At 42.1% G+C, this 27,927-nt stretch overlaps 1 protein-coding gene across 1 annotated transcript in view; it reads right to left on the reverse strand.

The window, feature by feature from the left end:
* Nucleotides 1–26,428, reverse strand: part of LOC311038283 (matrix metalloproteinase-17-like) — a 94,480-nt gene extending 68,052 nt beyond the window's left edge. The window contains exon 1 of the mRNA XM_084047705.1: nucleotides 26,093–26,428. Coding sequence (XP_083903831.1) covers nucleotides 26,093–26,248 — 156 coding nt within the window. The 5' untranslated portion in view covers nucleotides 26,249–26,428. The remainder of the gene's footprint in view (nucleotides 1–26,092) is intronic.
* Nucleotides 26,429–27,927: the final 1,499 nt, after the last annotated feature.

Below are 27,927 nucleotides of genomic sequence, written 5' to 3' on the forward strand. Positions count from 1 at the left end.
TTACAAGACGAAACTTTCACACTTTAGATTGCAGCTAACTTTAGCGACTTCAAATGTAGTTGAAACAAGTTACACATGAGTTGAATGGCGTAAAGCACTCTGCAATGCACTTGAAACTTTAAAGGAGAAGAAAGTCAACTTTTATCAAACTTTGTCAATCAGTGAGTGATCGTTTGATCTGGATCGTTATGCTGCGTTCACACGGGCAGATACAAAGATACAATAATACACAGCATATTTGTCACTCTGTCGCTTTGTATCCGTGTTGCTCAACACGGTCGTTGACGTCATCAAGCGCTGCGTCATCGGAGCTACAGTTGTAGTTTTGTGTCTTTGTATCTGGAAGTGGAACCCAGCTCACCTTCAGGATGTTGCTTTGTATCTTCATGTCGCTGGCTTCTATTGAAAATGAATGGTAGACTGTATCTTTGTATCTGCCCGTGTGAACGCAGCATTAGAGTGGGAGATGATCCATAGGTCTCTCGCCTTTCACACACACACACACACACACACACACACACACACACACACACACACACACACACACACACACACACACACACACACACACACACACACACACACACACACACACACACACACACACACACACACACACACACACACACACACACACACTGTTTAGCCTCCTCCAGCATATTGACAAGCATTATTCCACTGACAGCTCTCTCCCCATACCAGAAGAAACTATTCTACAATACCACATGAGAACTATCATCCAGTGAGGAAATAGATAAAAGATACCAATACAATACAAAGATATAAATGGAGCTCCATGATCCAGATTGTACTATGTAGTGAGAAAAGAATACGGCAGATGAAAATAATGTGTGTGCGTTGCGTAAGACTGATTATGTTTTTAATGCTTTGTGTAACTGACAAGTTGCATGGATTTTTTTTTATGCAATTTGCAACCTGCCACTAGTTTCAACGAGCCTTAAAATCCTTTTATGTAAGTCCTGCTAAATTAAATGGAGACATACAGTGAACTGTTGTGGGTAAGAAATTAGAGCCTATAGCCTGCTTATATACGACATTGCTTTAGAAATTTGTTTATCTTCACTTTTTATAATGGGAGACATGCAATAAAAAGAAAAAAAAACTCTAATTGTCAAGCTTAAGCACTTTGCTGTATTGAACTTCTGGCTAGTCACAGATACATGCAATCCAGTAGCCATACACTGTACCACATGATCACTGGATGCAGTGTGAGTGTGTGTGAGTGTGAGTGTGAGTGTGAGTGTGAGTGTGAGTGTGAGTGTGTGTGTGTGTGTATGAGCATGTGTGTGTATGAGCATGTGTGTGTATGAGCATGTGTGTGTATGACAGGCGAGATTAAAATGAGGCTGGTAAGTGAATCATTTAATCCCTGGCTTAGAGACAGATGGTTGTAAAGAGAGAACTGAGAGAACGTCTGTTCTACCCTGGAGAGAGAGAGAGAGAGAGAGAGAGAGAGAGAGAGAGAGAGAGAAAGGCAGGAGACAGAGAGTTGTGAGTTGAGAGAGAAGAGGAGGAGAGGAGAGGATGGAAAAGAAATAGAGACATGGCGAGGGTGAAGCAGGAGAGAGAGATAGAGATGGAGAGAGAGATGGGTCAAAAAGAGGGAGAGGAAGAAGAGGATGGAAAGAGATAAATAAAGAGAGAGACGGGGGAAATTGAGAAATAAGGAGAGAGAGAGGGGAAGCAGGAGAGAGAGAGAGAAAGACAGAGAGAGAGAGAGAGAGAGAGAGAGAGAGAAAGACAGAGAGAGAGAGAGAGAGAGACAAAAAGGTAAAGCAAACACAGAAATAGACAGAGCCGAGAGAGAGAGAGAGAGAGAGAGAGAGAGAGAGAGAGAGAGAGAGAGAGAGAGAGAGAGAGAGAGAGAGACAGTCAGACAGACAGACAGACAGACATATACAGTACATGTAGAGGTACAGGTACAGTGAGAAACTTAAACAGAGATGTAGCTCCCGTCTTCACCTGGAGATAAATAGACTTCCGAGTGTCCATTTATCTCTCTTTTTTCACATCAGAATTAAAGGAGCACTCAGGACATTACTGTGTAAAGACAGAGAGAGTTACGAGGCTCAAAGCAAAAGGTGTTAACATCTGCATGTGCCTGTGAACTAGAAAAAGCATGAACAACAAGGGAGAGATAGAGGGATGATGTGTGTGTGTGTGTGTGTGTGTGTGTGTGTGTGTGTGTGTGTGTGTGTGTGTGTGTGTGTGTGTGTGTGTGTGTGTGTGTGTGTGTGTGTGTGTGTGTGTGTGTGTGTGTGTGTGTGAGTGCGCACGTGTACTAGTTTAGGCTTTCATGTCAAGCCAAGAACTGGAATAGAACCAGTCTGATCCTTGCAGTCATTACACTGGTGAAGAGGAAGTGTATATTTCGGGTGAATGCCTTCCAGTTTTTGTCCTTGACCTCACCGCTATAAATGTGTAATGTATAATGTGAGCTTATGATTTAAAATGAGTCAGCTGACAAAAGGAGAGAAAGAGAAGAAAAGGTGATAGATAGAATGATTGATATAGATAAGTATAGCGACAGATGTAGAGTAGACAGAGAACGTGTATGCCATTATGAGTCTCAGTCTTAGTCAACTCAAATTAAAACATAAACAAATGGGTAGCTGTGGCGCCAGTTTAGAAACACTATTGTACACAGTAAAATCCTCATTGTCGAGTTATCCATTTGTAACTCTGAGAGGGTACAAATGTAACCAAACGGACTTGGAAGGGTCACTTTCACCCAAGAGTTATAATCAGGATTTGATTTTATTTGCACAGGATTTGAACTGTGCAAATGATGTTTAATGTATGTGGCAGAAGAAGTGGCTCCACTCAGACAGAAATCAGCCAGACTTTCTTTGATGCTGCGTCTCCCTGTGTGGTGGTGGTGGTGGTGGTGGTGTGACGTGGCGCCCAGCCAAAGGCCACAAACACAATTACTGAATGAAGCTCAGTGGCCACTGTCCCACCGTGAGATTCATTCCATATGTCACAAAGAAAGGAGAGAGGCACGCACAGTAAAAAAAAAAAACACCACCACACACCCGCATGCACGCACGCACACAGTAGTACTTAAACACATTCACAAATAGATACTCTAGTATACAATCCACTCAGAGTCTTGCCAACCAGATTTGTTCTCTCTGCCAGGGATAATCATTAACTTGTGAGTGAACTGAGCGAGAGAGAGTGTGTGTGTGTGTGTGTGTGTGTGTGTGTGTGTGTGTGTGTGTGTGTGTGTGTGTGTGTGTGTGTGTGTGTGTGTGTGTGTGTGTGTGTGTGTGTGTGTGTGTGTGTGTGTGTGTGTGTGTGTGTGTGTGTGTGTGTGTGTGTTTCACTAAGCATACTTCTTTGTTAAAACAGAATGCGGAGGCTTTGAATAAAAAGAGCTGTTTTTAATAAGTATTATTTTTGGTTGCCTTGGGTTGCATTATGTGAGATGGAATGAGAGATTGTATCATGCAGATGGCAAGTAATACTCACTTCATGAGTATGCATGTGTGCATAATGATGGATATTTGTCCTTGTTGTATACAATTGATTAAACAGCTTTGACCATGGCATAGCTAGCTTGTGCTGCTATAGCGCATATTGTCACTGAGACAATTTTATGTGCATGCATGAGGAATGGTGGAAACTGTCAACCCCCTGAGCATGCACTAGTGCTGTCAAAATTGCCCCAAATAGATTTTAGAATATTCCAAAATAAAACCCTCATTTCCAATAGCGCTACAAGCTAACTGGACTCATCTTTTTTTTTTTAATCATCAATTCAAATGTTTTCACATTGATACGTTGTTATATAAAAAACACAATAAGTATCCCCAACAAGTGCTTCTCAGTTATTATTGATAACTTATTAAAGGGGTAACAGTAAATCAAACTAATCAATTCAATCGACATTTTTGGGGGGATTTAAACAAACAAACAAAAAAACGAGTTGCTATGCGACACATTGTGAGCTGTAGGCTATTTTCGCGATACACTGTTGTACAATGAAGAATGAAATGGGGCTTATGTGGTTAGTCTCCCCCCCGAGGCGCTAATCAAACACAACAACACCTACCAGAGTGTACCTTTTCCAGAATAAGGTTGACAACAGCAATGAAGAACAAGAAAGAAAGCAAATAGAAACGCCTCTCAGTTGTGAAAATAACATGGCAACAGCAGGCGATGAGCTCTGACATAGGCTAAGGGTTACACAGGAGTGGGTCCGGAGACCTCCAGGGGTCCTTGGGGTCCCCAGCAAAATGTGTTATTAGCATCACAATCATTTTAACCACTTTCATATTTGATACTTTGGCTGTGAGCTTGTACATCTACTGTACTATTTTTTTTTTTACACAAATCTTCTCTTCTGGGGGTCCCTGGCACAAAAACATTTTCAGATGAGAGTCCACGGCCAAATACATATACATTTGGGGGTCCTTGACCTTGACATGAAATAGTTTGAGAACCATTGGGTTACAGTACAGGTCTGAGTCTTAATTGAACCTTTCCAGGGCCCTCTTTACACTCAGTAAGTTCAATTAAAACCACTTAAACCCTATATACTTCAATGAACAGGGCCCCCCAGGCGTCTGTACTTGGGCCCCCTTTTTATCTCTCTACACCAAATATCTTTGCCAAAAGTGCCGATCTACATACATGCTCAGGACAAGATACAAGTTGTGAGCTCATAGATTCTGCTATGTTAGCCTATTTTCACCAAATGTTTGCCTAATATGAGACGTTTCCAGAATAGGGACGCTTGTATCAACACCCAGGATGTTACTGCGTACAGATGTATTACCAGGGCTAGAGCGGGTGAAGTGCTGAGGCTTGGGGGGATGCAAGAAGAGCAATGGTGCTGTAGGTAGTTAACGCCCATTCACAGTTAAAATGACCTTGTTGCACCCCCTCAGAATAATGCAAGGTTGCAGATGCTGTCATTAAACATTGTGTACTGTAATGTGATTGGTTGAAATGAGCGAGTGGAGTGCCAGTGCCATGGAAATGCATGCTGTGCTACTGCTACCGTGTAGCACAGAGTAGAAGCACATTTATCTACTGTATGGCGCGGCCATTTTGTTTGTGTAATGTAGTCCTGAGTCAGCACTACTTTTGTGACCTGGTCTCCTGCCTCACGGGTGATTTCACACAAGTTTGCTGAAGTGGTTGTTCGTCATGCCGTCAAGAAACAGGAATGATTGTATATTCGTACATTTTATACACAGAAAGGATTGGTTTACGGTTAAGTTTACAATGCATTTTAATGATGCACATTAAAATCCTCAGTGTTAAGTGTTGAACCACACGTGCAATTAAAAAAGCATATACTGTAAACGGCTTTAAAATTCAAGGATGAGATTTTAATGTGTGTAATTTATGTTGTAGAACAAATCATGAAACTATTTTAGGCTAATTTCATTCACAGATGTTCCCCAAGGCAGTGCTACTCAAAGCGGGGTCCTGGGACCACCAAAATGAAGATTATTATTTCACGTGCTAGGAGTTACCCCAATGACAGAATGTATAAGAATGACTATTCAGACCATAGGTTTTCACTCTCTGCCCTGTTATCTTATTCTTGCCGCCTACAGTCTCATGTAGCCAGACGATCAGAGATCTCCGCCTACTGATAGGTCAGGGGCAAATCTAAATTCATTGAATGGGCTTGGACGCCAGAGAAAACCAGCAGCAACAAACCTACAACCAGTGGTTTGAAAACCAATCCCAATCCCATCCCATATGAAAGAACAACCCTGAAGTCTTTGCATTGGTTATGTGAAGCTGTTTTTTTCCTTCTTTCTAATAGTTTCCACCCAGTTTTAGCTCATTCATTGAATTCAGATGTCACCAGACATGCAACGCTATGCAAGACGTACATGTACATGTACTGTCTATATACAGTACTGTATGTCCTACAATATAGACCGTTGTAGAATTCTGCACTAACTCTAATTTAACAACAAAAATCTTCTCTTATGGGGGTCTCTGGAACATCTTTTCAAATAGGGGTCCGTGGCCTAATGCCGCTCAGCGGGGGGTCCTTGACATGGAATTGTTTGAGAACCACTGTCCATTTGGGAACCCGTTCCATCTATAACTCATTTTGATTTGGTTTTAGGCAGTCAAGTTAAGTCAAAGACGAGTGATGATGACCTTTCATCGCAGAGGTTTGGTGACCACCTAGGAGCTAGCGCTGGGACCAGAGATTCTATTTGGAACGGGAAGGATTCATGTTGAGGATGGATCCCTCTGTGAGGATGCCTTTAGAACACTGGTCCCAGTCAGTGCATTATGTTGATGACATGACCCTGTTTTCTAAGAACCCTGGTTTTGAGACATGAGAAAGTAAAAACCCTTGTCAACATCCTGTCAGCTGTTTACATCAGTAGATAATTTGAATTAATTGATGAATAAAGACATCAAAGACACAGTAGAAACAGTAGTTTCTCTGATAGTGACTTTCAACCTGGCGTCCCCATTTTGAGAAGCAAAAAATAGCCGATAGCACTATTTTCCCTATTCATTTTACACAACTGCCTCGATGCGTTGTCGGCTTGTAGATCTTTTACGTTCGGTGTGAGACACCATTGTGTGACGGAACATAAATAAAGGCATGCATCTGGCCGCAGATTCGGCAGAGTGAGAAAGAAACAGCGCTAATCTGAAGGGACGGCTGGCTCACACTTGTAGAAGGACAGTTTAGCATGTGAAGAAGGTGATGTGGTGACTGGTGAGCACAACAGAGGACTGTTCCTTATCCAACATTAAACAGCAAACACTGCATAGTGTGTTACAAGTAACTATGTCTAGATATACTTCAAACAATAATAATCCACAATATCCTAATTGATTGATTAGATGCTTACATTAACCACCTAAGCCCTATTATATGCTTTAGTCAGACGATTATGTCACACACAAATAACTATCTAGAAGCTCACAAGTCAGTGCCATTGTGATGTGGTCTGTCCTTGTAGATCTGCTATTTTTGCAATCAATTAACATTTCTGCCAATAATTACATGACCAGTGTCATGCATCATCCCTGTTCCCCAGGCAACCCATATGGGCTTAAAGGACATTGATCAAACATATTGTTTCAGTCACAGTGTTATTGTTTTTACTGACCTTTCAAAATGTTCACAGGGTCATACATACAGCAGCTGTTATCAAAAACACTGAATGACTTTGCTGTTACAATAAAACAACTTATTCGCCCATACACAGTACCTGCCTTTGCTATGTATAAGTTAGGTGTATCCTGTTATGCCGTCCTCATACAGCCTATAGATCTAGCCTAGATCTATAGGCTGGATAGTCTAGGCATTCTCAGATCATTACAGCCAACCATTGTTTTCTATACCTTAGTAAACTAAAGTTCAATTTTTTGCATGTAATCATATTCATAATAGTCCTCTACTCCTGTGCTTTAGCCTGCATTCTCCTTATAAGAGCAACACACTCTCATTGTTTGTGAGTACTGTAGGCTAACTATTATATTTATGGGTTGTAGTTGTGTATGGGTCGTGTAGTTGTCATTTATTTTACTCAAGGCTCCAGAACATGGAGGGAGGCTTTTCAGTAAAAGTCAGTATTGGTATTAAGGGCATGTGCGTTTGTATGTGCCTCGACAAAGCGGGGTGGTAGAGTATCTGCGTGCCGGTTGTGGTGGGCCGGTCTGGGCTAAAAGTCAGGGCCGAATTTATGTTACAGTCCAGCCCTGGAGCCATGTACTGTAGTAAATAAATGGAATCCCGAGTGTGGCTTGTCATTTAAAAGATTCAGATGAAGGCAAAACTTTGCCCAAAGCCAGAGACTGGAACCAGCACTTCTCAAGTGAACAACATTTCAAAACAGTCAACCCAAGTTGAAGTCAACCCCCCTCTCCCTTCCTATGGACAAAGCAAGGTGGCCAGGGAGACTGCATGCTTTGCTACCTGACACCGCTAGACTGGATTGTTGTTAGAAAGGGGGTCATAGTTCAACCTACAGCACTGCTTGGAGAAATCAAACAGACTCTGAGTCTGCAACATAACCCATAACATAACTCTGCTGTGAGCCACAGTAATTACATACCTTTAGTTCCACAGAATGCGGCACTAAATGATGTGTATTGACATATACTGTATGCGTGTCTACTATTCATCGGTTGTGAGTGTGTGCATGCACATACACTGGCCGGGTGAGCAGTTATGTTTAGTTCTTTACCATCTAACCCAGTGTCGATAGAGAGCCTCCACAGATGGCAGTTCATAATGTCTTCTATGCTAACAGCTCCATTTGATCACACAGCCTTTTTTTTCGCAAATGACTGCTAATTAACCCTCCTTTGAAAAATACCCTGTGGACAAAGCTGTGAAGCCAAACAGCCAGAAACTGCATTCCTAGCCAAGCACATAGCATAGAGCTAGCTCCAGGGTCTGCTGTGAAACTGTATTCCAGGAGGATTACCCTTATGTGTAGGAGTAAGATACAAGAGGAGCTCATGTTACACTACACTGATGACAGTATGTCTTGCAAACCACTGGACCTCCAATCCACGCATTTTTGAAATATTGACTTACAATATTATCAAATATTTAACTTTAATTCATAATAATGTAAGGCAATGGGCGGGTGGGTGGAAACCTTTCCCAAATGTAGATGTCATAGACGACAGATGTCATCACTTAGATGACTGACATCACAGGCTGGCCACATGAAGTCCGAGATCCACATGATTTTTTTAATTAACCCATAAGACTAAGGACCCCAACATTTATATTTATTTGGCCACGGACCCCCCATCTGAAAATCATTTGTGCAAGGGACCACCAGAAGAGAACATTTGTGTAAAAAAGAAAATCAAATTTGTTTTTTTTAAACACTTAGTTTCAAGATGTTTTTTTTTTTTTTTTTTAATAGCAGATGTACAAGCTCACAGTGCGGCACCAAGTGACGTACTGTGAGCTTGTATATCTGCTATTTTTGAATAGCCAACACTAAAATCTAAAATGACACGAATGCTTTCCCGGTTTTAATGGGTTTAAATGCAACTTCATTACATGCATGCAGGCAAGGTAGTGTTCATGGCACTTTGCAAATGATTGGCAGCAGGGGACAAAACTCATCTAGGTTAAGCAAGGGATAATTGACGGCAAGCCGGTCGTTGTTGAGAAATAATCCCTGACAGCATTATTAAACCCTGAGGCGAAGCCGAGGGGAAGGGGGTTATTTCTAAACAACGACAAGCACGGCGTCAGCGTCAATTAACAACATCAATTATCCCGCTTATTACTTGGCTATAAATAAATTAATAAATTGACCCAAAAGTAACAACAACACAAAGTATTTCCTTGCTTACGGTAATGAAAGTATTCCAAAAGTGTTGCACTGGCCCTTCCGTCCAGTGCAACATGATCGCCTCGGAAAACAAGGAAGTGTTGGTTAAATTGAATCAATTTTCTGTTACTTCATTGTCTATTTCTTGCTTCAAATGTTTTCAAAAACATTCTTGAGAGCAATGTTTAGTTGCAAATTACATTTGTTTACATGGCTGCCGTGTTGGATAGAGCATAAAATCAAGCAGCGCAGCAGGTGCTCTGAGTCTTTGATTACACAGTGGTCTGTTATAGAGCTCATCGGTCATTATCCAGAAATAACACACCACTGAATTCAGTGCTTGACCAATCAGAATCAAGCATTCAACCAAGCCGTGTGTGTAATAAATGATAATAATGTTCAGAGCAATCTCTTGGGTCTTCTTCATTAGAGGAAGGACATCCTGATTCAGATTTAGACCTGGGACCGTTACATCCTGCTGACAATGGAGAACTGTATGGTCAGGTGCTATACTGTAGGTAGAGAAACCCCTATTGCTAACAACTTAAACCAGTGGTTCTCAACCTTTTCTGGATCAGGGCTCAATTGAAAATCCTGAAAGTGTTCGCGGGCCACCCATCTGACCACTTAACATTCGTTATCAAATCAATATAATGATCAATCAATCGATTGTGTTCTGGCTTGGATAAGAGGAACTACTGTAACAGTGTTCCTATTTCAATCTCAATGAAAACCCATTTTCCAGAATACAATGACATTTTATTTTATTTATTAACCTTTTTTCTTTTTCTTTTTAACAAAGGATTTATTAACTTTTTTTAATATGGTTGATGTTATATTATCAATAAAATCTTTGTGTTTTGCCAATTATTTGGGCGCCCACTTGCAATATCCTCACGGCCCACAGGTTGAGAATCGCTGACTTAAACCCTACTTAGAGTACTTCATTGACTGGAGGTCTATACTAGGCCCGCTCCTTTTACCCCAGAGCTTGTAAATGTGCTATTTGCGCTGAATGTTCGGTCCCAGAACAGGGAGGCTAGGGTTCATTTGGTTAACAAAGGAATGTAATGAATATGTTTTTTTATCACATTGCAGACAATCAGATAAGACCGCTGAAGGTAATGGAGAAGCAGAAATGGGCTAATGGATATCCATCTACAGTATTATGGGGTTTGCAGGGTTGAGATCCAACCTCGGCACTAAACAAAACACTGTATGATTGAATACCATGATGAAAGACTCATCTGATGCAACACTGACTGAACTTTAATTTCTCATTTCTAAAAGCTTTATAACACCAAAATGATACCCACTGACACCTTCTAGAAGCACTGCTTTTAAACAGAGCACAGCTTCCAGCAAGCCACATATTGTTGCTGTCAGGCAGAAACCTTTACCATATTTCAAACTTTTATGTTCTTTCTTAAAGTAATGCCCTACCTCATCGTACAAGAGTGTTGCACAACAATAGTGAAAATAGCAGATCAACAAGCTCAACCCGTCGATACCTTGTGAGCTTGTTTTAAAACTAATAATAAAAAGGAACGGTTTTGGACATACAAGGTTTCCACCCGACAGCAACGATATAAAAGACCATCATCATGGTTTTATGCATGAAGTGATGTGAGATTTTACCTTTCCTCCCATTCCAATTTTATGCAACACTCATTACTCTAATGTACACACTCATAAGGCCCCAGTTCATTATTACGATCAATATGTCGATAATGGCCATCCAGGTCATCACTGTGGTAGTAGGGCTATATCAATAACAGCAATAAAAACAAAAATAGAGCACAGAACTGTCTGTCTTGTGGAAACCACTCATCTGAATGACAAAATTGTTGTTAATACCAAAGCATTTTCTTAAACATCACAATGGGATCCATTCACCCAAAGAGCATGAAAGTTTTAAACATATTTAGAATCTGTGTACAATAAATACATTGCGTTGCCAAAAAACTACGCATAAGTGCTGTGTGGTTGTTTGCCAACTGCAGTGTCAGAGTATTAGTAATAAAGTAATGGTGAAACAGCATGCAACTTAATGAATAAATACAAAAATGTGCTCCTCAGAGAACAGGCCTCCACCAGGCCAGGTAGCAGAAGTCAATCTTAGCCAATCAGGATAAAATATTAAAAATCGGACGGGTCTGTCTTGATGACATGACTATAGAGATAATGTCTACCGATTTGCGTGATGTTAAGACAAAATAGCAAAAAAATGTTTTAGCAAAAATCGGTTGTGGTGGTGCCAATATAATATATTGGCACCCGACAGCAACAATGGTGGTGCCAATATAATATATTGGCACCACCTATAATAGGCCAATATGACGCCCATACGCCGATATGACCCAAAGTTCATGATCATATGAAAAATCTGACAGATCTGTCTTGATCACATGACTATAGAGATAATGTGTACCTATTCGTGTGATGTTTGGAAAAGATCTGTAGGAGTAATATCCAAACATTTATTTTGCCAAAATCGGCCTTCTAGTGGCGCTATAGAAGGCAGATGTGAAAAATGCAGGGCAGAGGTTTTTCCTTGACGTCTAGGGAATGTGCGTGCAAGGTTTCACGGCCTGTTATAGCGCCACCATGAGGCCTATTTAAAAAATGTAGAGTGGCATTTCATCCTTGGCCTAATAGATGGACGGACGGACAGGGGCGAAAACATAGTCTCAGTCACACCGAACTAATGTAATAATATCGGTATAAAAGGCCACGAAATCTAAGCATTTTCATGACAATGTGGTCCTGCCAAAGCCACAGAGAGGAGGTTTTCTTTCTTCTAGCAATCACAAAACCACCCTTATTCTTGGTATTAAGTGGACTTTACATCTGTCTGCCATCAGGTCACTCAAATGGTTAGGGTTCATTCTCTGAGGTCGGAGCAATGATGCACTCAGGATAATTCATAGCTATCGTGCCATTCAATTTTCTATCAGTGTTCTATTCGTGTTATCAGTGAATAATGACCAATGAGTTCAATAACAGACCGCTGTCTAATCAAAGACTCAGAGCACCTGCTCATATCAACTTGCGCTGCTTGATTTTATGCTGTATCCAACATAACAGCTATGTAAACAAACACACCATGTAATTTACAACTAAACGTTGCTCTCAAGAATGTTTTTGAAAACATTTGAAGTGAGAAATAGACGATGCAATAACCGAAACGTGATTCTATTTGATCCACTACAACAACGGCAGAATACCAAAAACAGAATACCAAAACACAGTCGCCCTGGGGCAATTCCGGCGGTATTGGGTATTATAGGCAAATCCGGGGGTATATAGAATGGGGGCGAGCGTGTTTTGGGGCGAGTCTTCCGGTTACCTTATGGAATACTTTCATTTGCTTTCCGAGGCAAACTTGTCCGCCAAGCCCAACACTTATGGAATACTTTCATTGCCGTAAGCAAGGAAATACTTCATTTTGTTGTTACTTTTGGGTCAATTTATTTATTTATTAAGTAGCCGTGTAATAAGCGGGATAATGTATGGGGAGGTGGTCATTATTGAAAATTAAATCCCTTTAATTTACACCTACGCTCCGCGTCTGTGGATAATCAATTTTCAATAATGACCACCTCCCCATACTTGCATAAAACCCACTGACAAACTTAACCACTTTCAACCTGGAGTACATATTTTGGGCATGTCATTCTAGGCAAATTTTTTCAAAGATCTTCAAGAAAAACAAAGAAAAGAAAAAAATAGCAGATCAACAAGCTCACAGCACATTGTGAATTTGTAGATATGCTATTGTCGCTTCTTTTTTGTGCCAGTCATACTATATAAAAATATATAATATGGAGATGTGAGTTTTCTGCCCGACAGCCATGATAATAATTTGATATACACAAAGAAAACAAAATCTGTACAGAAGAGGGTGAGTCATGTTATGTTCTTTCCAAAGACACATTTAAGAATGAATCTAGCCTTAGGCGGAGAGAAGGTATAAGAGAAAGAGATATCAAGAGCAAAAGAGGAGAATAAGGGAGTGTTCACACTGTCTGCCTGTTATGAATAAAAAAGCACTGCTTAGAGCGCTTTTTCTGCTGAAAATGAAAGACACGACATCCTCCACCCCCGACAGCGGTACAAGGAATATCACAACCTTGTCCAAGAGCTCTGTCTGGATGAAGCTCATTTTAAAGCTTACTTCAGGCGAAGAAGAAAGGGACAATTTGAAGACCTGTTGCAGAGGGTTGGGCCGGCAATCTCGAGCCACAATTTCTTGTGATTGGTCTGCTGATAAAATGTCAGGCACATTACTCCAAAAACTGAAACTTTTCTCAACTTTAAAAAGCGCTCCGATCTGCCAAAATAAGCGCACGACAAGCGCCTTGCCACATTTTGTCATTGCCTTTTGGTAATGTCTCATAGATTTTAATGTAAAAAGGCAGTACTTTTTTTTTTTTAAGGACAGTGTGTGCATACCCTGTGTATAACAGCATGGTACAGTTTTATATTGAATGCTGAGAGAGTGTGGAACTACTTCAGCCTCGGGGGTTAGTAAAACCTCATTCATGTTCTCTCAGCCAGTCAGCACATACAATTGTATGGGATGATCTTCGTTATTGTTGTCTGACACCATGTACTCCTCCGTGTATTTCAAACAGCTTACGTTTCAACTCAGTCCGTTTCATTTCACATCAGGGTCAAATCAGGTACAACATCTATTGTGTCTTCCCTCAGTGCTGTTCACATCAGCAGGCAGTGTAGGTGGGCTAGTGCCGGGCAGAAAGAAAAGAAAAAGAAATAAACAACACGGTTCCCTGAGCAGGGACCACATTTCTTGAAGATAACTTGATCATCAGATTATCTAATCCAATCAAAACTGGTCACACCAAATTGTGCCAGAAGGCTAACACTTTCCTCCTCTTTTGCAGCTCAGCGCCTCAGGAAAGACATCATAGTGAAACATTTTCAAGGGTCCTAAAATGTTAAAGGTTTGTGTGAAAGAGTTCAATATTAAGTCGATGTGAAGAAGCAACATACTGTTGAGTTACATTTCACATCTACTGGATGCCCCAGCTGTATGCGCGATCATGCAAGTTGAGAAATCTTCCACTCAAGCAAAATGTCTCCAAAGTGAACAGAGACAGAGATCTCAGTCGGATCGGTGGTGCGACGTACAGTAGGTGTGAGAACCGCGTAGCGGCCTGAACCTCTAATAGGAAAGAAGTACCGTGGTTGATTGACCCCACTTAGCAAGCATTTTGCTTGTAGTTTTCTTTCAGTGAGCCAACCACTCCAATGTAAGTCAAACAAACTACACGCCAGTAAGCCGGCACTCACTGCCCACAAGACAACATGGGAAATGTATGCGTCTAATGCCTCGCCTTGTGTTGTCTACAACGCATCCGATGTAGATGTGTGACTGTATCCATAGTCTGTACTCAATCTAATGAATATGTACCTTTTTAACAGCAGACTTATGCTAAATGGTCTGCATTTGGAAAATGGTCTGCATCTATTTATAATGGATGCGTTACATTCACCCATTCTCTCTCTCAAACACACACACACACACACACACACACACACACACACACACACACACACACACACACACACACACACACACACACACACACACACACACACACACACACACACACACACACACACACACACACACACACACACACACACACACACACACACACACACACACACACAGAGGCAGGCATGCAATACAAAAACATCATCAGAAGCAGCTACTGTATAGGGTTCAGCATCTTGCTCAAGGACACTTCGACACAAAGCCAGGTTCAAACCAAGTAACACAGTGAACCTCACTCTTTTTTTCAAGAGGTTGGATGAGGACCACAGGAGAAAAAGCTTACAGCCACCACCAATATAATCCTGTGTTGTTGTTCATGTACATTTGTGTAGTGTAGTCAATAAAGTGCAGAACCTCTCATCAATTTTCTTGACAAGAAAGAACACACAGTTGCAGTTAGCGAGCTACAGTGACATAATAACCAATGGGCAGACAGGGACATTTATAGTTATGTGGCCGTTCTTGTGCATTTTTCTCCTTAGTGCATTGGCCAATCGATCTGAAATTGCACATCGGTATAATTGACCATTGGCATATGCAGGGACTGACAAAGCCCTTTCGCTTTTTCAACTTTTCAAAAATGTAAGCTGTTTATTGGCATTTTCGCCACAGGATATGGGCTCTGTAGTTGTGATCCCGAGGTGTGTTCTTGGTTCTGCACTATATTGTCTCCACAGTCCACACACAAATGTACATGAACAACAACACAAGATTATACTAGTGGTGGCTGTAAGCTTTTTATCCTGCGGTCCTCATGCATCCTCTTCTGGAAAAGAGTGAGGCTCACTGTGGGGGCTTTCACTTCAACAGGACCTGCTCACACAGCTGCTCAGGTAAATGCAAGGGTCTATTTGAAGACAGCCCTTCCAGTGGCACTGTCCCAGTTGTCTGGGAATCTGAAAGTTCTTGGTTTGATCATTTACATTGAAGTGTCCTTGATATGGAATAGTAATTAAACACAATGCTCAGACACATTACTAGAACAAAGATTCCTTGTCTGTATACCTCTCTCTCTCTCTCTCTCTCTCTCTCTCTCTCTCTCTCTCTCTCTCTCTCTCTCTCTCTCTCTCTCTCTCTCTCTCTCTCTCTCTCTCTCTCTCTCTCTCTCTCTCTCTCTCTCTCTCTCTCTCTCTCTCTCTCTCTCTCTCTCTCTCTCTCTCTCTCTCTCTCTCTCTCTCTCTCTCTCTCTCTCTCTCTCTCTCTCTCTCTCTCTCTCCTGCCTCACTGTTCTGTGTAAAATATATGGATACAGAATTGGGGGTACATTGTTGGACTGCCTTTGAACTGGAAGCGGAGGTGGTCACTGAGTCGAATCGATGTCTGTGTAAAAGGCTCCGCCGGCAGGGTGGTACAGGGGCTTTCTGCCTCAAACCGCTTTGTGCTTCTCTTCAATTTCTCCTCCAGTGTATTTCTGATCACACAAACATGTTACCTGCACAAATCCACCAATGTAACATTTTGAATCAACACGTTGTCCTACTCTCTCTCTCTCTCTCACACACACACACACACACACACTAGTGATGCACGGGTAGGTCCGGGTCTTTTTTTACCTGCACGGCAGAATCCTACTTAGCTGACCAGGGTCCCACAGGGGTATATTCTTGGCCCCTTATTTTTTTCCCCCTCTACACCTAATCTCTTCACCGAAAATAGCCGATCTACAAGGTCACAACGTGCTACATTGCGACACGTTGTGAGCTTGTCGATCGGCTATTTTCATCCCAGAACACGGACGCTAGAATTCAAGTAATTTCAGCCTCAACCACCTGACCTGCATCAACTCTATTCATTTTCACACTACTGTCCCCCCTCCCTCCCTCTCTCTCATTTCACTTGGACCTGCAGAGAAATGAGGGTACATCATGAGAATGTAACACACCATGTTGAAGTTGATCTCTCAGCATACATCAAACACTTCCCATCTTCAAAACAGTCTCCGTTTTCTCTTTGTCCTATTTTTGTCTGCCTCTTCTCTCCTCGAACTTGTTAAGAATTGACTCAGAGCAACCAGCCAAGTGAGGAAACAATACAATTTAAAAAAAGTAGTGAAACACAGCCATCAGCCATTGATCTCAGAAATTAATTCAGTCCTGGAAGTATAGTAAGGGCTCTTCTTTCAATTATATCCATTAACGAAAGATTAGCTAATGCACACATAATAGGTAGGGCGCACACACACACACACACACACACACACACACACACACACACACACACACACACACACACACACACACACACACACACACACACACACACACACACACACACACACACACACACACACACACACACCACGTGCCTGCACAGGCATACACAAACGCACATGCAGACGCGCACATGCACGCACACACATAAGGGCACACACACGCGCATAGTCAAACATAGTCGAACTACTTTCATTATAAATCAGACAATTTCTGGAAAGTGGAAACTGTTTAATATTTCACTCCGTTGTTGTTGCTTTGGGGTTTCCTTGATGGTGTTTTAAAAGCAGCACAGTCTGCCTGGCCTCTGTGTTATTTTAAGCCTCCACATGTGAGCCAGCGCAACACCAAAAACCACAGTAATTACTAGATCTGCGCGGTCCTTTGGATAGCTACAGCCGACCGGGGCCTTGATCTGGGCTAGGACACGGGTGGGGGGGAGGGGGTCCCTCCGTTAAAATAGGACTGGGAAGCCACATGGACTTGATTTGGGGTTTTCTATAAGGGGAGTCTTGGAATGGCCCCGCTTGCTCCTAAACCTCTGTTAAGCATTGACATCAGCAGGAGCCAATAGAGAATGGAGGAGGATCGCGTGCAGCTCTCTTGTGGAGAGAAATAATTCCCACTCAGCCGCCCACACAGTTTGATCCATTACTACTGTAAAGTCATCAACTCTGGCTTTTGGTTTTCGCTGTTTTTCAATACATGAAACAAATCGCTGCGCCTCATGACTGCAAAGGGAACATTTAGGATTTGGACTTCAAACAGTCCAAACTGGCAAACTACTTTACCGTGTTAGGGAGTGAATAGTGCTTGAGCTTAAAAGTTTGTGACAGAGGGTCTAGGTACAGCAAAGCTTCTGCCTTCTTTGACAAGTGATATTTATATTTTTTGTATTACCACTTCATGAGTTTTATCACACAGTATAATGAGTAATTTGTTTATTTGCCAACTTATATTGGCACCTCACCAGAGGGAAAATAGACAAGGAGAAGCTAAGAGCTTCCCCCCTAACCCCCCCAAGGCATTGGCTGCATAGCCTACAGTAAAAACCATAGTGTTTAACTGTGTAATGGAATCCTTACGGGTCCATTTGGTTTTATGGCTGGCCAGGGATGGCCTGGGACTACCCTCAGGCTCTGTCCGCCAGGGCTTGATGCATTTTTTTCTCAGTTTCTGGCCAAAGAGCCATCACAGTTTGATTCGGGACACCTGATTTCTCCACTGTCAAAGGTTTAGTCAATTTGTGTCATTAACTGTGCGGAACAATACAAACATATTTGATTACACTGTATATATGCAATACCAGCTGAGAAAATCCTAATGTCTTTTATCCATTTTGAAACATTGAGCCTTCCTTGCTGTCTGATCCTACAATGACCCACAAAAGTCTTGATTGTCAAGCAGTTATTGTGGCCACTGCCCCTGGTGGCAGGGGGAGAATGTTTTTTAATGTCTGCATAACTACATCATCTCATGCCATGGAAAATCTGTTACTTTCGATTTGCTGCCTCTGTGATACAGGGAGCATAGAAGAACTTAGTACCATGTATTGATCATTACTCCTTCCAATAAAGACATGGAGATAAGGTTGAAAAAGAGTCAGTGGAGTATTCCTATAATTGGTTTCTGTCCCTCTTTAAAGGCTGTCCTTCAGCTGGTGGAGGAGTGAAGCCCTTCTCCCTTATGCACCCATTTTGTTTGGCATTACCAGACACATCCACTCCAGCACAGAGAATCTCAACTAAATGCCAAGGTCTGGTCCACCGAATAATGGCAATGTGTGCTGTGTTGAATGCATTCAAATGTGGGAAGATAGACTCATGAATATTCAAATAAATCAAGGTACGGCAAAATAAGAAGACTTGGTAAATGGTGCATTTCAATAACATCTTTCTGTACTTGAGTAAAAGAACAAAAGTATTAGCATCAAAATGTACTTAAAGTACCAACAGTAAAAGTACTAAAAAAAATTGAAAATTGCAGATCTACAAGCTCGCAACGCGTCGCGATGCGTCACAATGCGATGCGACGCGTTGTGAGCTTGTAGATCGGCTATTTTTAAATAGCCTATGTATACAATAGGGCTTATGTAATAATTTATATCTGAAAAGTAACTAGTAACTAAAGTTTTCAAATAATTGTAATGGAGTAAAAGTACAATATTTGCCTCTGAGATGTAGTGGAGTAGAAGTAAAAGTATTGGAAATTGGAAATACTCAAGTAAAGTACAAATACCTCAACATTGTACTTAGTTACTTTCCACCACTACATCAGTAGCACTTTGTGGTTAAGTGTCTTGCTCAGACACTTCCACATGGTGGCAATTGGCAACGCGGCAACCTTCAAATTCCTTCAAATTCTAAGACGGCCTCCTGGGCCTCTTCTGCCGAAGGTTCACTTATTCACTTCAATATTTCAAGAAATATTATCGGTCTATATCAACAAGACAAGCCTCTTTCAGCAGCACCCTTCCCTCTGATTTGTGATTTAATCTCTGTTCTGTTCTGATGCCAGGACTACATTCTATAACCACATGAATCCTAGTGTCCCTAATGGGCATGTCATAATAGCAGAACATTCGGCGAAAATAGCAGATCTATGAGCTCACGTGTCACAACACAATGTGTTGTGAGCTCGTAGATGGTCTATTTTGGTTATCTGCTGTACAATTAAGTATATAGGGTTTAAGTGGATAAAACATGGAGACATTTCAATGTGAATACATTTACTGTACTGTATCTTGTTAATGCCAGCTAGTGAACTAACGAAGGACATTCATACTTGACTTCTCCATCAGAGCAATTAGACAGTCTATTTTACGTTCATCCGTTAGTGCAAATGAATTACCTTGAAAGCTTAATTTACGCTCATTTAGCGAGAACTTGAGTGAAGCTCTAACGTTTGTAAATTCATCCAAACAGGGTAGGAGAAAGGGGACTAGCCAAACATGTTACTGACCCCATTGGAAAACAAATCACAAAATCAGACCAAATGAGCTCATTCCGGAGACCCGTTTCTGCACAGTAAAGTCCTCAGTGGCAATTCAACTCCAAGTGTGTATGGATCCCTTTGTAAAAGCTTGTCAACTTTCTGTTCAGTTGTGGAACATTTGATTTGAAAGAATTTACACATGCCTGCCTGCAAGTGGCACCTGGCTTTGTGATAATGGATGCATTTATCAGGGAAGCGAGGATGAGGAAATGGGACAGCGCTGACTGTTTGCAGGGAGTGATTGTTGTTGTGGATGTCTGTTAACAATTTGGAGTCAGCTAGTCAGTCAGTTACTGATATTGACAATTATAGGCCACCTCCACGGTCTAGTATAGAGCCCTGGGGCACCCCAGTCAACCGCATGTTACGTTGTCCGTAAAATACATCTTCACAACCCCCCATCAAGAGATGTCCAGTAGATTCACCTTATTAATGTTAATCTGGAATTTGAAAAGGGTCATGAGCAGGTGCCAAAGAACAGATCCCAGAAGCCCCGGAATACAGCGGCAGTCAATGAGGTGTCAGGTTGACGTCAGTAAGGTAATGTAGGACAGTAAACATTGAAAAAGAATATGACAGTGCCCTCAAAACGTCTGAAAAGCTATACTTAACGAGACTGAGACTACAAGACAGATAAGAGGAGACAGAATGACTTCTCTTTCTCTCTCATTCTGAATTCTGAGAAGATGAGACTATACTGTATGTGTCATACTGCATCCCCCCCCCCCCCCCCCCCCTCTCTCTCTCTCTCTCTCTCTCTCTCTCTCCATTTCCATTCTCTATTCTTACACTGTATCTTGAAACAAGAGTTTCTACACTGCAGTTCTCTCCCACTGGATATTGTTACTGAAATAATCTCCTCAGCCTGAATCTGAGCAACCACAATGCAGTGGTGTGAGGGACAGAAGGTCACAGCGCTTGATGGAAGTAGGACTGAAGTAGACAGTAACTATAAAATATTCTAGGAGCCCAGTCTGGGAATTTGAACACACAAAAATATATTATATATATAATCCAACACTATAATACTTTTATTTATTACTAATACACCATACTACTTACATTATGGGCATGAAGTGTGGGTCATGACCAAAATAATAAGATTGTGGATACAAGCGGTAACGATGCTAGATGTTATCTCAGACGGATAAGGTGAGAAGTTCAGTCATCTGCGAAAAACAGAGTAGAGCCACTGCTCCTTCACTAGCCCACCTAAGGTGATTCGGGCAACTAACACGGATGCTCCCTGAGCGTCTCCCTAGGGAAGTCCTCCGTGCACGTTGCACAGGGAGGACACCCCGTGCCCTGGTAGACCAAGGACCGGGTGGGGGGATTATATCTCCACACTGGCCTTGGAACACCTCGGGATCCCCTAAGATGAAATACCTAATCTTGTCCGGGAAAGGGCTGACTACGGATAAGTTGTTGAAGATGGATGGACTTATACTATTGTGTATAGACCAATTATTTGTTTACTAACATTGAGCCTGGACGCACAGGTGATTGTTTCACGCAATCAATTCCCAACCTGTTTCGGGGTGCACTGGTTTCAGCACACCCCAACCTCCTCTTGTGTGTGTTGGCTAGTGAGACGCGTCCTAACGAGACCTGATATAATGGGTTTCGTTGCGCGCATACTGGCTGCACGCAGCCAGTATGACGTCGTCTGTTAAGGGGTCTATAACTTGTTATTTACTATTACTTCATGGTAAATTCGTAGTTGCAGTATATTGCCCAGAAGGCACCTATTGCACACCTGACCGCCCTGGAAGGTGGTGTTTTTTTCCTTGCCAGAGTGAGGGCGTAAGGACAGGGGGTGTTGTTTGCTTACTTAAATGTGGGCCTGTAAAGCCCTTAACTTGACTTAAAACCTAACTTTTAATGATTTTACGTACTTACATATTTCACCCCACTCACAGTCGGACAAAACTGATAAGAACAATTTAGTGAAAGTGTTTCCTCTCCCGTCCGCAGGTGCAAAAATATGTCCTTCGTTCATTAAGCTCAGAAAGGCAGAGGAAGCCTCCATCCCAGGAGAAAAAAACTATTGATTTCATGTTAGTCTGCTGTCTAGGAGCAAATTAGACTGTTGTTTTCTATTTCATTTGCCCTTTCTCTCCCTAGCCATCCTCGTTTGAAACTGGTGGTACGATATCTCCTATTTTCCCTTGACTGTCAGTCAGTCCAGCTTTCTCTTTGATCCCTCTCTTATCCATGGGGGGTTGTGAGCGTAATTAGAAGATCAAGGAAGGGCCAGTGAAGAAAAGATTCCTAAATTCCAAGTCCTATGTGGATTTCATGGAGAATAGCGCAAGGTGGGGGTGCATGAGATTAAGCTGAGAGAATGTGACTCTTCTGGACACCATGTGCTAATTTGAGGCAGAGAAAGAGCTAATGATGAGAGTAGTGGTGGTGGAGAGACCATCCGTATGAGACCGTAACATTTTGAAGTCTAGGAGGGAGAGAGGGGGGTGAGAGAGGGATGAGTGAGGGGAGGAATTGAGAGAAGGGTGGAGGACGTAAGGGGGGGTTGAATGCACCACTCCTCTTCTCGTCTGTTCCGCTGCAGATGAGGCCAGATGGTGTTCTCATTAATGAAATTATAAAGCAAAATGAGAGTCTGTTCTTTAAGACACATACAGGTTGTCAGGGTGTGGCCCACAACCGTGGCCGCCAATCCTCAGGAGGGGTACGAGAACAACTTTTACTTCAAACAGCACTTACTGCACACTCTCTCGGACACAGAAAAAAATCATAGCAGATATAAAGTGACAGTCCCCAAGTGTGAACAGCGTTATCAACTCAAGATTACCACTTTATCTACACAGCAAAATCGTCAGTGTTAATTTAACACTGAGTTTCAATTTAAATAGCCTTAGTAGAGACTAAGTAGAGACTTTCACTGGACTGACAGCCAAAGAGAGAGTTCTGAGGCAAGGTTTAAAGAAAAGTTGTTTGTGGAGACTGGTCTTTCTGTATAGACACACAAAAAGGGTTCTGGAGCTAAATTATATGATGAGCCGAAATCATGGCACAGATTTTATTGCAACTGTAATAGAACACAGTAAAATCCTGCTGCTACAATGTAGAGGAACCAAAACGAAATAACTTTACTCGTCCTATGAGATGTAACAATAAACTTCATGAAAGAATCCTCAGTGTTATAATAATAATATCTCAGATTTATATAGCGGCTTTCTAAGTACCCAAAGTCGTTCTACATAAAAGAAAAGTAACCGACTTTATTGTGTTAATGTATCCCTTTGTAACAGTTAAGAGAAATGTGGGTCCATTTGGGTACATCTACTCTACACACTCTCAGAGTTAAATGAACCCTGGGGATTTTACTGTGTGGTTTGATAATGCACTGGATCATTTTGGTGCCTGAGATAGAAAGCCGTTGTTCCAAGACTAAGTGGATGGCTTATTTATCATGTGCAATTCTATGCGAGCACACACACACACACACACACACACACACACACACACACACACACACACACACACACACACACACACACACACACACACACACACACACACACACACACACACACACACACACACACACACACACACACGCACACACGCACACACGTCACACACACACACAAATGCAGAGCAATCTCTCTCTCTCTGACATTATCTTGCCTGGAAAGCAGCAGTGCAAGTGATCGGGAACCTCTGATATGTTGGTGGTTAAGTGTCTGTTTCGATGGACCAAATGTGCAGTGTAATGGGAGTAATAGCCAGGTTCTGCTGAGATGGGATAGCCTCCTCTAACCCTCACCAGAGCACAGAACGTCCAGCTGCTCTCCAGCGCTGACAGCAATTCCCCCTTGGTGAAAGTGGGCTGCTTAAAAACAATACTCAGCAGGGATGTGAGAGTGGTGCTCGTCTGTCAGTCTGTCCGTCTGAGTCCCTCAGATGGACTTAAGAGCTGCTACACACCTGAGCCTGCCCAGTAGTGGCACACACACACGTGCGCACGCACACACACACGCACGCACGCACGCACGCACACAAGTGCTGAGAATATCAACATCAACACTGAGCTAAATGGTCTCTACAATATAAGGTCTGTGTTTTTCAATTTGTGTTGGATCCATCACAATGTGGACACAGGGATAATCAACGTTTTGATAAAGGAAAGGTGAGGTAGGCTAATACAAGTAAAAACAAAAGAGAAGGTTCACTTATTCACTTCAAGAAGCTTCAATTGTATACAGTGCATAAGAAACAAAGAAACAAAAGCAACTGGGAACAGAGAAAGGGGAGAGAGAGAGAGAGAGAGAGAGAGAGAGAGAGAGAGAGAGAGAGAGAGAGAGAGAGAGAGAGAGAGAGAGAGAGAGAGAGAGAGAGTGTGTGTGTGTGAGTGAGTGAGTGAGTGAGTGAGTGAGTGAGTGAGTGAGTGTGTGTGTGTGTGTGCGCACGCGCGCGTATACTGTATGTGTGTTGGGGTGTTCTCTTTTTCTATAAATGATGCAGTTTTGCATGTTTGCAGGTGTCAGCCTTCTTAAAGAAAATGGGAATTTGAATTTCTGTTAAACAATATTCCCTGCATCCCCACCCTTTAGGCTACTTCATACACAGTCTAACTTTTTTCCTGTTGTCATCGGAGTAAGCTACGGGGATACATCCTAGAGACTGTCTGTAGCCCAAATGTAGCCTCATATATATTTCTCAATCAGTTTTCTGTCATTTCCCTTTCAGCCCCCACAAATGACGCATCCACTGGTTTTATGTATTAAGTAAAAAAAATACATCATCATGCTTTGGCCTATTTAGCTACATAAACCCCCTGGATAATACCGTTTGCTTGCAAAGTAGCCCATTTATGTAGAGCAACATTAACCTAACATTTAACCCATTTTATGAACAGTAGATATTTCATTTCAGTGGCCCCACTTTCTATCATCCCTTACTGTTCACAATTCACACACATTTTCTGTGTATGCAATCTGACTGTTCCAAGATCGAGGCATGGATCTGTTCCGCTACATATAATTACTCTAGCACACAGCTGGTTCTCAATGGTCTGGGGACCCCCCAGCCAGGGCTCCTTGAGGGGGGTACCAGGGGGTCTCCAGCTAAATGGACCCTTACAAGTTTTGTACACTCTCAGAACTGAATGGAGCACTAAGGCTTTTACAGTGTCAAATCATATCGATTGGGGGTCTGTGCCCTAATGAATGCATATCAAACTGTGGGTCCTTGAAATGAAAAGGGTCGAATGAGAATCAGTGCTCTAGTCTAGCATATGTACACTCGCTTAAATAGCCATTGTTTGAACTTGGCATCAGATATCATGCTCTCTGTGTCTGTGGTAGTCAGACCATTCACTCACACATAGAGGCATGACTTGAGCCCCGGGTAAAGACCTCAGGACATGACAGCTCACAGCCTGCTGTCCCATGGCATTCAGGCTGTAGGCCAGTGGTTCTCAAAGTGGGGTCCGGGGACCCCCATTTTATCAAATGGGGGTCCATTGGCTTAATCCATATAAAAACTGGGGATCCTTGATATTAAAATGGTTGAGAATCACTCTATATGGCTGTAAAACTCTTCTCTTATGGGGGTCCATGGCAAATCTTTTCAAACGGGGGTCCGTGGGCTAATAGCCTGTCAATTTGGGGGTCCTTGCCATGAAAGTTTGAGAACCACTGCTGTAAGCAATGTTACCAAGTTATACATCCATGTGTAGGCTACGGCATATATAAAGGCAAATGCACGTGAAGGCTTGACGAGTAAAAAAGAATATTCTTGTTGTGTATTCTGAAAAGCACTCGTGCACGTCACATGTACTATTTCCATTTGTCGCCACACTCGTCACATCAAATCATATCTGTATCAAAGCGTTCCCTTAATTGCACCGGGTGTGCACCCGGCCGGCGCAATTAGGAAACGCTCTGCTGTCTTGCAGGATTTAAAAATATTTTGACAATGAAATAAAAGGGGTGCGTATTATTAAAAACACTTACCACCCCCATGTCCATCTGTTCGGTCGTGAGGGAGGGCGCCGCTCTGGCCAGAGGAATGAAACAACATAACATGGACAACAGCAGCATCTCCGGGTAAATAATCCACACGCGCCGCGCACAGTTCTTCCCCCACTTCTGGACCATGAGAGGAACCATGTCACATCATACCCCACCGTCCTGGAGGGAGGGCTACCTGAGAGAGCGCGTTCAACCGCCGCCTTCTCGGGATAAATCACTCCAAATTGTTCTCATTTGCAGTAAAAAAATAAAATAAAATCTATTTATTGTTTTAATCAATGATTTTAAAAAAAATAATCAAATTAAAACCGTTGTTGCGCGCAAACACATACACGTATTAGGCACGTATACAACCAATAGTGGCAAAAACGTCAGATTTACTATAGAGCAGTTCAGTTTCTTCTAAAAAAAGAAATAAATGTCCTCATTACTTATACTGTTAGGTCTGTAGCCAATATAATCCGTTTCAGTCAGGAGAAACACTTATTACGTGTCTGTCTCCATCAAGTAGGCAGCCTATAAAAACCCCGCGAGTACAAATCCGAGCTCCTACGTGGGTAAAAGGCTGGAGCTGGTGCGTGTGTCGTCCACCCAGCAAGCATACAGAGGATCACTGGCTGAGCGGTGAGAGCGGTAACTTCTCTAGTAGCTGGAAGGGAGGAGGAGGAGGAGCAGCAGTGGAAGAAAGTACCCACAGTTTGTAGCTACTTAAGTAAAAACAGCTCTGTAACAAGTAAAAGTACCACTATTCAAAATGTACTCGAGTTAAAGTACAAAAGTATTGGCATTCGAGTACCAAGAGTACTCATTATTATGCAGAATGTCCCATTTCACAAGTTTTCAAAATGTATAAAAGATATACAAATCTTTTGAAAATAGTAGATCTACAAGCTCACAATGCGAACGCATTGTGAGTTTGTAGATCGGCTATTTTCAAATAGCCAAAGTTTAAATAGGGCAATGCATGTTTTGTAATAATAATCCAAAGCTACAAAGTAACTAGTAACTCAAGTTTCAAATAATTGTAGTGGAGTAAAAGTACAACATTTGCCTCTGAGATGTAGTGGAATAGAAGTAAAGGTACTTAAAATTGGAAATACTCTAGTAAAGTAATAATACCTCAAAATTGTACTTTTTTTGTGATGACTAATGAGTAGGCCTAGACTAGTACATCGCAAAAACACACATATAAAGTGCAATTGTCTTTCGGAACAGGTCGATAGACCTAGAAGTCAGTCATCAACCTGTAGCTATAAATGACTATGAGGCATCAACTAATTTAGTAATAGTTTTTATGTGAAATACAATTTTCATTTTATTTTGGTGTGTAAAAGACCTTTGCCTAGTAATTTGCAATTTACTTATGATGGTAAATGGTGCATTTATATAGCGCTTCTATCCGAAGTGCTTTACATTGATTGTGCCATTAACCCATTCACACACACATTCATACACCGATGGCGGAGGAAACCATGCAAGGCACCAACCTGCTCATCGGGAGCAATTAGGGGTTCAGCGTCTTGCTCAAGGACACTTCGACACTAACTCTAGGGGAGCGCCCCAGCCCGGGATCAAACTGGGAACCTTGCGGTTTACCAGTTCACTCTACCCGGCCACTCTACCCCTGAGCCACTGCCGCCCCAAGCCCCAACACAAAAGGTGTATAGGCCTAGTTAACTTCAGTTTTTGGTGACAAGGGATTCTTTCAATCAGTGTAGTCTCTGTATTGTTCAGATGTATGTATGTGTGGGAGTGTATATGGGGACATGTGTATGAGTGTGCATCTGCATTATGCTTCAAGATTTAACAGAATGATT

Source organism: Gymnoscopelus microlampas (genome assembly GCF_963454915.1).
Source record: "Gymnoscopelus microlampas genome assembly, chromosome: 21".
NCBI lineage: Eukaryota > Metazoa > Chordata > Actinopteri > Myctophiformes > Myctophidae > Gymnoscopelus > Gymnoscopelus microlampas.